This window comes from Moschus berezovskii, chromosome 11 (genome assembly GCF_049115385.1).
Source record: "Moschus berezovskii isolate FMDL1 chromosome 11, NW_MosBer_1.0, whole genome shotgun sequence".
In the NCBI taxonomy this organism is placed as follows: domain Eukaryota; kingdom Metazoa; phylum Chordata; class Mammalia; order Artiodactyla; family Moschidae; genus Moschus; species Moschus berezovskii.
Window position 1 is genome coordinate 6177319 of NC_142470.1, and position 12994 is coordinate 6190312.

Here is a 12994-nt window from a genome sequence, read left to right on the forward strand (position 1 = left end):
GGGCCCACCTCTTGGCTTTGAGCCCAGGAAAGTAAATGCCCTCATAGTAAGCGATCAATCGTGGTGCTGGAAAGACCTTGTTTTTCTGAGAGCCTCCGAGGTTGCTTAAGACAGTCTAGTGGCCAGGGTCCCACAGAGCTCTCTGACCAGGGGTAATGCTGGCACGGGCCGAGGGCCCAGGACGTTGGAAGGACTGCAGCACTCTGCCTGCCTGCCTGCCTGGTGAGCCCATGGAGTGCGCCAGGGCCGACCCAGAGGACCAGCCCCTGCTCAGCTGGGGAACCCGCGGGGGCTGCCCGCTCACCCGGCTCACCTTGCACCCTGAGTGTGAAGAGCTTCTCTGCAGAGCCCGCTGGGTTCTCGGCCACACACATGTAGCTGGCAGCGTCAGCCACTTCCGCCGTGGAAACCTGGGGGTGCATGTCACCAGCCCGATGGCTCTGGGCCCCCCAGGAACTGGGAGGGCTCCCTCCCACCCATCCCAGGCATGGCAGACACCAGGCGGAGCCCCCTCAGAAGACCACCTTTGTCTACATGGAGCAATGCTTAGGGAGGTCACCCCACATCCAGCTAGAGCTTTCTGTGACATTCGGGGGGTGTGAGGCTGACAGATGAGTCCCTGTAGCAACCTGAGTGGTGACAATGGTCCCCTCCCCCAGCCCTGAGGAGGGTGCTCTGTGCTGTGCTGGGCTCCAGGGGTCCCATGTAGGGGTGTCTGGATGCTGGGGGCCTGAGGTGCTGCCTGGGGGCCCGAGGTACTGCCTGAGGTCCCAGGTGCCTGCAAGGCTCTGTGAGCATCTGACAGCCTACCTAAGGAAGGCTGCCCTGGGCCATGCTGGCTTCAAGTGTGACAGCCTCTGCTCCTTTTCAGGGGCCACAAGCAGCCCTACAAAGCTCCTCACATACGATTCTTTGGTGAATTAAATAATTAAGTAACAGTGAAAGAAAGTGAAAGTGCAAGTCTCTCAGTCACGTCCGACTCTTTGCGACCCCATGGACTATACAGTCCATGGAATTCTCCAGTCCAGAATACTGGAGTGAGTAGCCTCTCCCTTCTCCAGGGGATCTTCCCAACCCAGAGATCAAACCCAGGTCTCCCTCATTGCAGGCAGATTCTTTACCAGCTGAGCCACAGGAGAAGCCCAAGAATACTGGAGTGAGTAGCCGATCCCTTTTCCAGGGGATCTTCCTGACCCAGGAAACCCTGAATTAAATCCCAGGGGTTCCAACACAGTTCCAAGCAAAGAGCTTCAGATGATGGCAGTTTGGTGGTTCCCAGACAAAGAGAACTGAGTCACTGCAGCACCTATCTTTATTTATTTATTTACTTTTGTGATCTTGCCACAGGGCATGTGAGATCCTAGTTCTCCAACCAGGGATCAAACCCACGCCCCCTTGCAGTGGAAGCACTGAAAATGCAGAGTCTTTTTTGTTTTTGTTTTTAAATAAGTTTTTTACAAAAAGTATTTTTGGCCACACCCTGCAGCATGAGGGATCTTAGTTCCGCCCCCCAACCAGGGATTGAACCCAAGCCCTTTATGGGAAGGAAGGCAGAGTCTTAACCAAGCCAGGAAAGTCAGCCACTGCCTTTAGCCTGAGCAGGGGTGAGGGGGTCGCCCTCACCTGTAAGATCCGCCCACCTTCCAGGACCTGCAGCCGTGGGCTTGGGGAGAAAGGCAGACCGTTCTGGAGCCACAAGATGGTGGGTGCAGGGTTGCCCAGGGCTGGGCAATGCAGGCTAACGGTGCTGTTGGCATTGACGGTCACCTCTTCTACAAGCTCCTCCGTTTCACCCAGGATCACAGGTGGGGCTGGGGGCAGGGAGAAGAGGGTGAGGGGCGGGCAGTCTCCTTGGGAGAGGCCCCAGGAGGAGCGGGCCGTGGAGATGAGAGCTCTTGGTGCCAGGTGCTGGCTGGGGCTCCTTGAACCCTGCCCACCAAGCCCTTCTGAGCCCTGAAACGGCTAAGGAATCTAGGGCAGGGAGGGCTGTGATTCACTCAAAGTCACACGGCTAGCAAGCGGCTCATGCGTGCTGAGTCACTCAGCCATGTCCAGCTCTTTGCAATCTCATGGACCGCAGCCCGCCAGGCTCCCCTGTCCCTGGGATTCTCCAGGCAAGAATACTGACGTAGGTAGCCATTCCCTTCTCCAGGGGAATCTTCCCAACCCAAGGAAGGAACCCATGTCTCCTGCCTTGCAGGTGGACTCTTTACTGAGGAAGCAGCTCACTTGGAATCTGAACCCAGTCCAGTCTGGTTTCAGGGTCCGAGCTTGAAAGCCCTGAGTCATCCACTTTGGAGAATGGCAGGACTACACCTGCTCTCTACTTGGGCCCCCTTCTGGAGGTGGGGGGCCCTCATGGGGCCTTAGACCTGAGCCCACCTCCCCACACCCACCCCCAGGCCGGGCCACTCACTCAGTACCAGCACCTCGTAGTGTAGCCAGTCCTCGCCCACCTCATTGGAGGCCCTGCACGAGTACCTTCCCGCATCCTCCGCCCGCACCAGGGGGATCTGCAGGACCCGGCCTCCTGCGGGGACATGGGGGAGACAGAGGTCTGAGCAAGAACCAAGAAACATGCCCTTTCCCCTGGAGGGGACCTGGGATACATCACCGCCGCACTCCCCCCATTTAACCTGTGACATGCAGAGAAGCACCTGCTGTGCCCAGGTCATGGGTCGAGAGGGTCAGTTAAAGAGCAGTAATGGCTTGCTCTGCGCCAGGCCCTGGGCTGAGCATTTCCCCGGCCTCTGACTCTGTGTGCTGTCACTACTCCCATCTTACAGATGGAAAAACTGAGGCTTCCTAAGAGTACCTGGCAGGGCTGAGCCCAGCTCCTTGATGAAGGCAGAGAGAAGAGGCAGAGAGCTGGGCACATGTCTGAGCAGAGGCTCTCAGGAGGCTGGAGTAGTTGGAGGTGCGGGCTCTTGAGGGGCGTCACCTGGGACCCCCTGTGATCGAGAGCCAGCCAGGGCCAGACTCTGGCATCGAGGGGGCTGGAACTGGTGTCTAGCAGGAGTGGTGTTCGGGTCACTGTGCACTCAGGATCCTGGGTTGGGGGGTGGCTGACCCAGGATGTGATGGGCTGTGAGTAGGGTTAGAACCAGGGGCTCATTATATGCAGAGCCAAGGGATGACAGCCTGGACTAGGGAGGCTGTGGCCATGGTCAAGGGAGGGGTCACTTAATACGTGAGATTAATCTATGATCAGGGCCAGAATATAGGTCGGCTGTGACTATGACCATTGTGGGCCCAGGATTAGGGGTTCTGCAGCCAGGGTCAGAGGCCAATGGTGGGACGGGGGGTCAGCATGTGACTGAGCTCTCTGTGTCCCCAGGTCAGAGGGCAGTGGCCGTTTAAGGGGTCAAGTACATCTTTCTGTAAGCACTGCCTCTCCTAGATCTCCAAGGGGTCGCCTTCTTTCACAAGTACCAAAGTCCAAACCCTGGCATGACTCTGTTCATCCTACAACCCACCTCATTCTTCCCTCTACCACCAGCGTCACCACTGACCCGCGCCTGGCAGGGCACCGTGTGACCGCAAGCCAGGTGACCACCCCATCCAGGCTCTGTGTCTAGGATTCCTCCCAGTCCTGGACCGCGCCAGGGAAGCCAGGAGTTTCTAAGCCCCATCCCCAGAGCCCTTTAATTCAAAGCTGCCCATAAAAAACTATCTAAGATAAAGCAGTTGTTTAGGCAGGACCTGGAAGCAACTTAGATGCCCATCGACTCATGAGTGAATAAAAACATGTGGTACATGAACACAATGGAATATATACTCAGCCATAAAAAAGAAGGGATTTGAGTCAGTCCTAGTGAGATGGACGACCCTAGAGCTTGTTATATACATAGTGAAGTAAGTCAAAAAGAGGAAAACAAATATAGTATATTAACGCATATATATGGGATCTAGAAAACTGATGCTGGTGAACCTATTTGTGGGGAAGGAATGGGGACGCAGATGTAGAGAATGGACTTCTGGACACAGCGGGGGAGGCAGAGAGCGGGACAAATGGAGAAAGTAGCATCAGCGTAAATACCAAATATCCATGAGATGGAGAGCTGGTAAGAAGTTGCTGTGAAGCACAGGGAGCCCAGCCTGGCACTCGGGGAAGACCTGGACGGATGAAATGGTGCGGGGGAGGCTTGGGAGGGAGGACTGTACTGTATGAGTATGGCTGGTTCATGTTTTGCATGGCATAAACCAGTACAACATTGCAAAAATGAAAAAAATTTAAATATACATAAAAAAGAAAAAGTGCTTATATGCTTAACAAAAAAGCAAATAACTTCAAAAGATTCTTTACCAACTGAGCTATCAGGGAAGCCCAACTTTAAATAAACAAATATGTAAAGCAGGAAAAAGACATAAAAAGGTTACATGACAACCTAGAGGAGTGGGAGGTGTGAAGGCGATTCAAGAGGGAGGGGACATACATATGCTTACGGCTGACTCGTGTTGATATATGGCGGAAACCAATGCTGTAAAGTGACTATCCTCCAATTAAAAACAAATAATTTTTTTTAAGGTCACACGAGCCATGATCTTGGATCCTGGGTGGGCGTCAGAGCCCCATGAGAGCTTCTTCAACATTAGGGGTCTTAATAAAGGAACTGCCCCCTCTCCCCAGAAAAAGGGGCCAGGACATTATAGATCTTGCAGCCTAGAGGAGGGCGTGGTACAGATGAGGACCTCTCTTCTAACCAGAGGCAGAAGGGGATCCTGTTCTGGCCTTCAAACAGGTAAAGGACTTCTAGCCCCAGTTTATGAAAGGTGGCTGAGGTGCAGAGTGGCCACATGCCCTGCTTGGGGTCAGAGAGCAAGCAGCAGGCAAGAGACCTCAGGCCACACCGAAAGGCAGAGGAGACCAGCTCTGGTGTGGGAGTGACCCTGGTGCCTGCCTGTAAAGGCCCTGGTCTTCCACGCAGCCCTGGCCTACCTTGCAGAACAGACACCCCGTCCTCGATCGAGAGAGGGTGGTCCTCCCTGTACCAGGTGAGCTCCGGGGCTGGCACCGCATTGGTGTCACAGTACAGGTAGGCAGGGTTGTTCTCCACGATCTCCCGGTATTCCGTCACCCCACCTCGGGCCTCAAACGGGGTCTCAAAGTCTGCAGTGGCATCACCCACCTTCTGGAATATGGGGGGTACTGGGGAGTGGGGGACAAAGCCATCAAGACACACCATTGAGAGATGGGCATGAACCTCTGCTCAGAGATTCCCGTCCCAGCCTCCCCTGGGCAGGGAAATTCCACCAATTGAGCCAATCCCTTCCATCAAAGTAGTTTTTTTTAAATGATATTTTTTCCTTTATTATTAACTAATTTTTTTAAAAGATCTTTTATTCTGATGCAGACCATTTTTTTAAAGTCTTTATTGAATCTGTTACAATATTGCTTCTGTTTTTACGCTTTTTTTTTTTTTTTGGCCACGAGGCCTATGGGATCTGAGTTGTTGGACCAGGAACCCACACCCGCTGCATTGGAAGGGGAAGTCCTAACCACTGGACCATCAGGAAAGTTCCCTGATCACCCATGTTTTACAAACGTAAAACTAAGGCCTGGGGGGCAGTGATGTCCCGGTCCCCAGGTCAGTTCATGAAAGAGCCCAGGCCAGGGTTCAGGGGGGCCAGACATGCAGACAGCGATGAGAACAGAGCCGTCCTGCCAGGCTGCCCCAGAAGCACTGACACCCCCCAAGTCCCACTGACCCCAGCCCCGTGGCCCCACACACCCTGGATGAGCACGTTGAAGTCCTGATCATCCTCGCCCGCCACGTTGGTGGCCACGCACAGGTATCGCCCAGAATCTGAGACCTGTGTGGGCTGGATCTGGAGCAGCCGACCTTCGCCGAGGATGTGGACACGCTGGTTGGGGGTCACGGGCTGGAGGTGGAAAGAGGGGGGACAGAAGTCAGGAACGAGGGCTAGAAAGCACCCAGATGAGGGTACTTACATTTTCACACGAGTTTTAAAACACACATAAAGTGGTCAGAGCACCCTGACAATTCTGTGACGCCAGACCCACAGAACGTAAAAATTAGAAGAGAATTCAGTGAGTGAACATAGGGTTTCATGCTTGTGAGACTTGTTTTCTATAAAGAGTTGAACCTCTTATTAAAATATAAAGGACGGGGCAGGGCCCAGGGCAGTTCTGGGGCCTGCTGCTATAACTGCCTTTTCTGGAAGGTTCTGCAGATGAGGGGGACCCAGACTGAGACTCTGAGGCCGCCAGGGGCTCCTGAGCTCACCTGTCCGTCCTTGTACCAGCTGATGGTGGGCGGGGGCACGGCCCGGCACTCACACTCCAGGGTCAAGGTGCTGTTGACCTTGGTCTTCACTTCCTTCACGCTGACCTCCCCAAAGAGGTCATCTTTGGAGATGGAAGGGGGAACTGAAAACCATAAAGGAGTCTGAGGAGCAGGCCAGGAGAAGAGGTGCTGAGACCCTGCACCCCCCCCGGCCCCTAAGCCCATCCCAGAAATGGGGGCGCTGGTTCCCCAGAGCAGAGGAACAGGGAGCCTAGAAACCCACCTGCTCCTGGGGAGAGATGGTTATGGGACAGGAAAGGTCTGAGGCAGGGGATTCCTGGGGTGACCTCTGGGGACCCTTCTGGGGGTACCAGGTCTCCAGCTGTGGGTGCTATTATTGCACTGCAGTGCGAGTGGCAGAGGGAAGCCAGGACTGCTGTGGGTCTAGGCATCCACGTGACCCAGTCCTAACTCACTGGTTCCCTCCTCCTAAGTTCTAGGCCCTAAATGGACCGAGTTGGCCTGGCTGGCCAGGGACCATCAGAGGAGACAAGTCACATGAAGGCGCCTGGGGTGTCAAGTGCAGCCCGGGCATTCCCGGGCAGCCTCCTGCCCACCCAGTTGGTGCCCTGGACGGTCCCTGACTCACTGAGGACTTCCACGTGGTAGCTCTTCATGGCCTCGCCCAGCTCGTTGGTGACCATGCAGGTATACTGGCCCGCGTCTTCCTTCTGGGCATTCAGGATCTGCAGCCCGTGGGTGCCTGCTTGGGGTAGGGCAGTGGCCAGGGTCACCCCCAGGCTCCCTACCTCTGACCCAGCTTGATGACGTGTCACCTGGCCCCCCTTTGCCCCCCACCCCCTCGAGGGCATCACCTGGGAGCAGCTGGATGTTGCTCGAGGCCTCAAAGGGGGACCCATCCTTCATCCAGGTAATGGTGGGGGCGGGAAAGGCCAGGGCTTCGCAGATCAGAGAGATGGGGTTGTTGATGGTCACGGTCACCTCCTCGTCCACGCTGTCCTCCGTCACTCCCAGGATGGTGGGAACCACTGTGGTGGGGCAGGGGTTGTGCTCCTGAACAGGGATCCCCCACCCTGGGCCCGAGGACCCGGAAAAGTCTGAGACCCTGGTGCTGGGCTTCGGTGCTACTGTTGTTTGCATTACACAGATGGGAAACGAGGCTCAGAGGAACCATGCCCTGTGCGGCCAGACTTCAATTCAGGCCTGAGCTCAGAGCTCAGGCTCTCCCTTGCTAAGCAATATCATAGGGGAAGCTGGTCAACTCTGCCTCTATTTCCACAATAGGCTCTTAACATCCATGCGTGTGCAGGTTCAGTTGTGTCCAACTCTTTATGACCCCCTGGACTGCAGTGCACCAGGCTCCTCTGTCCATGGGATTTCCCAGGCAAGAACACTGGAGTGGGTTGCCATTTCCTCCTCTAGGGCATCTTCCTGACTCAGGGATCGAACCCCCGTCTCCTGCATTGTCAGGTGGATTCTTGACCACTGCGCCACCTGGGAAGCCCCTCTTAACATCCAGACATCTACTAATTTAACCAGAGTCTTCCCAGTTCTGTGTGTGGTTCCAATGTGTACCCTGCTCTGAGCAGAGGTTGGGGGTGGAGTTTGGTTCTCTGCTGAGTAGAATTGCTCTGCTTTCATTGGTCTCCAAATATTCTCTTTCAGCTCTTGCTGGGGACCCTCCTTTTTACCAGCAGCGGTTTATTTTATTTTTATGAATTGATTTTGGCTGCTCTGGGTCTTCGTTGCTACGTGCGGCTTTCTCTAGCTGTGGCGAGGGGCGGCTAGTCTCTAGTTACGCTATACAAGCGTCTCTTTGCCATGGCTTCTCCTGTAGCAGACCTCGGGCTCTAGGCTGTGCAGGCCCAGTAATTGCAGCTTGCAGGCTCTAGACCTCAGGCTTAGTAGTTGTGGCACACAGGGTTAGTTGCCCCAGGCCATGTGGAATCTTCCAAGAGCAGGGATTGAACCTGAGTCCCTTGCATTGGCTGGTAGATTCTTAACCACTGGACCTCTAGGGAAGTTTCGTGTGGGCTGTGCATGCTAAGTTACTTCAGTCATGTCCTACTCTTTGCGACCCCATGGACTGCAGCCTGCCAGGTTCCTCGGTCCATGGGATTCTCCAGGCAAGAATACTGGAGTGGGTTGCCATGTCCTCCTCCAGGGGATCTTCCCGACCCAGGGATCAAACCCGGGTCTCCTGTGTCACATGCATTGCAGGCGTATTCTTTACCACTGAGCCATCTGGGAAGTCCTACCAACAACATTTTGAGAAACAGATCTGTCTAATCTTCTAGAACCCTGTTTCTCCTAATGAGTCAGTTCTTGCTGATGGCTCTTGGGAGAATGACTGCCTGGGTATGAGCCCCCACCCTGAGGCCTGGAGTCTTGTCACCTCTCTAAGCCTCACAGCTTCATTGGTGACCAGGGGACAAGCACATCTCCCACCTCCTAGGTTAGTCAGGGGGACTCCCTGGTGGTATAGTGGTTAGGACTCTGCCTTCCAGTACACAGGGTTTGGCTTCGATCCCTAGTCGGGTAACTAAGATCCCATGTGCTGCACGGTGCCCCCGCCCCACCCCCCACCAGTCAACTAATCAGGCCTGTCCAAATGCCTGGCTCGTGGTAGATGTTTAGTCAACATACCCACTATTATTACTTTTGTTGTTGCTGACATGGAAGAAACAAAAGTAAAGTGCTTTGTGGGAAGCTGCCTGTAAGGAGCTGGACACCTTGGTTTTCCCTTCTGCTTGAACCTAGGGTCACCAGGAGATGTTCAGTACTTACCCAGGACGCTAAGCTGGAAATGCTTGGTCTTCTCCCCTATAGCATTGGCTGCAATGCAGGAGTAGTGGCCTGCGCTAGACAGGTTGGCCTGGAGAACCTGCAGGAGGGCTCCATCTGGAGAAACGTGGTGGGCGTCTCCACTAACTAGGGGTCGGCCGTCTTTGAACCATGTGATCTTGGGCTGTGGGTGGCCTGTATGCAGAGGAGAGAGGCAGGTAAAATGATTCAGCAGGCTTTCACCAGGTCAAACCAGAGGTCAGAGGCTGTTCCGAGATGGGGTGGGAGACATCATTCTCCATTTCAGTCCAGAGGCCCATGTGGCAGGGCAAGACACAGAAGAAGCCATCAAACCTGGTCTGGACCCTTTCCTATGTGATTTTGGCTACCGTTTCCTTTCCCAGGTTGTAGGCAGGGATGGCTTGGTACAGACAGGCAGGACATAGAGGCAAATTATTTCTTCCATCCATCCACTCATCTCCCCATCCATCCATCCATCTACCCATCCATCCACTCATCCACCCATCCATCCATCCACTCATCTCCCCATCCATCCATCCATCTACCCATCCATCCACTCATCCACCCATCCATCCATCCACTCATCTCCCCATCCATCCATCCATCTACCCACCCCACCCCATCCATCCATCCTTTTGTCCATTCATACATACACCCATTTACCTATCCATCCATCCATCCATCTCTCCCAGGCCACAAGTATTAATGGGAGCCTACTTTGCCAGGCACTGGGGGAACCAGGGTGACAAGATAGTCCTTGGTTCCCATGGCGCTCAGAGCCTGGCGGGGTAGACAGATGTCACTGGGCCACTATGGCCCAGCGTGGCCAATGCTGGGACGGGGGGGCTGCTAGGACTTTGTAGGAGAACAGTGCAGCAATGACTCCAGAAAGAATGAAGAGACCCAGTGACTGGTGATGGAAGTAAAGTCCGATGCTATAAACAGCAATATTGCATAGGAGCCTGGAATGTCAGGTCCATGAATCAAGGCAAATTGGAAGTGGTCAAACAGGAGATGGCAAGAGTGAACATCGACATTTTAGAAAGCAGTGACCTAAAATGCACTGGAATGGGCGAATTTAATTCAGATGACCATTATATATACTACTGTGGGCAGGAATCCCTTAGAAAAAATGGACTAGCCCTCACAGTCAACAAATGAGTCCAAAATGCAGTACTTGGAAGCAGCCTCAAAAATGACAGAATGATCTCTGTTTGTTTCCAAGGCAAACTGTTCAATATCACGGTAATCCAAGTCTATGCCCCGGCCAGTAATGCTGAAGAAGCTGAAGTTGAATGGTTCTATGAAGATCTACAAGACCTTCCAGAACTAACACCCAAAACAGATGTCCTTTTCATCACAGGGGATTGGAATGCAAAAATAGGAAGTCAAGAGATACCTGGAGTAACAGGCAAATTTGGCCTTGGAGTACCGAATGAAGCAGGGCAAAGGTTAACAGAGTTTTGCCAAGAGAACGCACCGGTCATAGCAAACACCGTCTTTCAACAACATGAGAGAAGACTCTACACATGGACATCACCAGATGATCAATATTGAAATCAGACTGATTATATATTCTTTGCAGCTAAAGATGGAGAAGCTTTAAACAGTCAGGAAAAACAAGACCGGGAGCTGACTGTGGCTCAGATCATGAACTCCTTATCGCAAAATTCCGACTTAAACTGAAGTAGCGAAAACCACTAGACCATTCAGGTATGACCTAAAACAAATCCCTTATGATTATACAGTGGAAGTGACAAACAGATTCAAGGAATTAGATCTGAGAGACAGAATGCTTGAAGAACTATGGACTGAGGTTCGTGACATTGTACAGAACGCAGTGATCAAGGCCATCCCCAAGAAAAAGAAATGCAAAAAGGCAAAATGTTTGTTTGAGAAGGCCTTATAAATAGCTGTGAAAAGAAGACAAGTGAAAGGCAAAGGAAAAAAGTAAGATATACCCATTTGAATGCAGAGTTCCAAAGAATAGCAAGGAGAGATAAGAAAGCCTTCCTCAGTGATCAATGCAAAGAAATAGAAGAAAACAACAGAATGGGAAAGACTAGAGATCTCTTCAAGAAAATTAGAGATATCAAGGGAACATTTCATGCAAAGGTGGGCACAATAAAGGACAGAAATGGTATAGACCTAACAGAAGCAGAAGATATTAAGAAGAGGTGGCAAGAATACATAGGAGAACTCTACAAAAAAGATCTTCATGACCCAGATAATCATGCCGGTGTGATCACTCACCTAGAGCCAGACATCCTGGAATGCGAAGTCAAGTGGGCCTTAGGAAGCCTCACCATGAACAAAGCTAGTGGAGGTGATGGAATTCCAGTTGAGCTATTTCAAATCCTAAAAGATGATGCTGTGAAAGTGCTGCACTCGATATGCCAGCAAATTTGGAAAACTCAGCAGTGGCCACAGGATTGGAAAAGGTCAGTTTTCATTCCAATCCCAAAGAAAGACAATGCCAAAAATGCTCAAACTACCACACAATTGCACTCATCTCACACGCTAGCAAAGTAATGCTCAAAATTCTCCAAGCCAGGCTTCAACAGTACATGAACCATGAACCTCCAGATGTTCAAGCTGGATTTAGAAAAGCCAGAGGAACCAGAGATCAAATTGCCAACATCCACTGGATCATCAAAAAAGCAAGAGAGTTCCAGAAAAACATCTACTTCTGCTTTATTGACTATGCCAAAGCCTTTGACTGTGTGGATCACAATAAACTGTGGAAAATTCTTAAAAGAAGGGAATACCAGCCCACCTGACCTGCCTCCGAGAAATCTGCATGCAGGTCAAGAAGCAACAGTTAGAACTGGACATGGAACAACAGACAGGTTCCAAATCGGGAAAGGAATACATCAAGGCTGTATATGGTCACCCTGCTTATTTAACTTATACGCAGAGTACATCATGAGAAATGCGGGGCTGGATGAAGCACAAGCTGGAAATAAGATTGCTAGGAGAAATATCAATAACCTCAGATATGCAGATGATACCATCCTTATGGAAGAAAGTGAAGAAGAACTAGAGAGCCTCTTGATCAAAGTGAAAGAGGAGAGTGAAAAAGTTGGCTTAAAGCTCAACATTCAGAAAACTAAGATCACAGCATCCGGTCCCACCACTTAATGCAAATAGGTGGTGAAACAATGGAAACAGTGAGAGACTATTTTGGGGGGCTCCAAAATCACTGCAGATGGTGACAGCAGCCATGAAATTAAAAGCCTCTTGCTCCTTGGAAGAAAAGCTATGACCAACCTAGACATATTAAAAAGCAGAGACATTACTTTACCAACAAAGATCCGTCTAGTCAAAGTTATGGTTTTTCCAGTGGTCATGTATGGATGTGAGAGTTGGACTGTGAAGAAAGCTGAGCGCAGAAGAATTGATGTTTTTGAACTGCGGTGTTGGAGAAGACTCTTGAGAGTTCCTTGGACTGCAAGGAGATCCAACCAGTCCATCCTAAATGAGATCAGTCCTGAATATTCACTGGAAGGACTGATGCTGAAGCTGAAACTCCAATATTTGGCCACCTTATGCAAAGAACTGACTCACTGCAAAAGATCCTAAAGCTGGGAAAGATTGAAGGCGGGAGGAAAAGGGGACAACAGAGGATGAGATAGTTGGATGGCATCACCAACTCAATGGACATGAGTTTGAGCAAGCTCCTGGAGTTGGTGATGGACAGGGAGGCCTGGCCTGCTGCCGTCCATGGGGTCGCAAAGAGTCCAACATGACTGAACTGAACTGAGGACCTTGGAGGCTGAGCTCTGCAGTCAGATGAGTAGGGAAGAGTGTCTGTGGCAGAGGCATAGAGAGTGAAAAGTCCAAGATGGCAAGAGACACTCTGCAGGGAGCCCCATGGCAGTGGGCAGGCGCCCCAGAGCTTTGAGGACCCCTCCTTCCCA

The 12994-nt window shown here is 51.9% G+C and overlaps 1 protein-coding gene across 4 annotated transcripts in view; it reads right to left on the reverse strand.

Annotated features, from left to right (window-relative positions):
• Positions 1-12994, reverse strand: part of HMCN2 (hemicentin 2) — a 173898-nt gene that overhangs the window by 46365 nt on the left and 114539 nt on the right. For 3 of the 4 annotated variants that reach the window (XM_055399542.2, XM_055399541.2, XM_055399539.2), the window contains exons 49-57: positions 9057-9248; positions 7124-7297; positions 6898-7014; positions 6249-6391; positions 5733-5883; positions 4940-5149; positions 2417-2530; positions 1624-1811; positions 314-410 (exon numbers count right to left, since the gene is read on the reverse strand). In XM_055399542.2, the coding sequence (XP_055255517.2) occupies positions 314-410; positions 1624-1811; positions 2417-2530; positions 4940-5149; positions 5733-5883; positions 6249-6391; positions 6898-7014; positions 7124-7297; positions 9057-9248 (1386 nt within the window). The remainder of the gene's footprint in view (positions 1-313; positions 411-1623; positions 1812-2416; positions 2531-4939; positions 5150-5732; positions 5884-6248; positions 6392-6897; positions 7015-7123; positions 7298-9056; positions 9249-12994) is intronic. The other variant, XM_055399540.2, reaches the window with a different exon arrangement.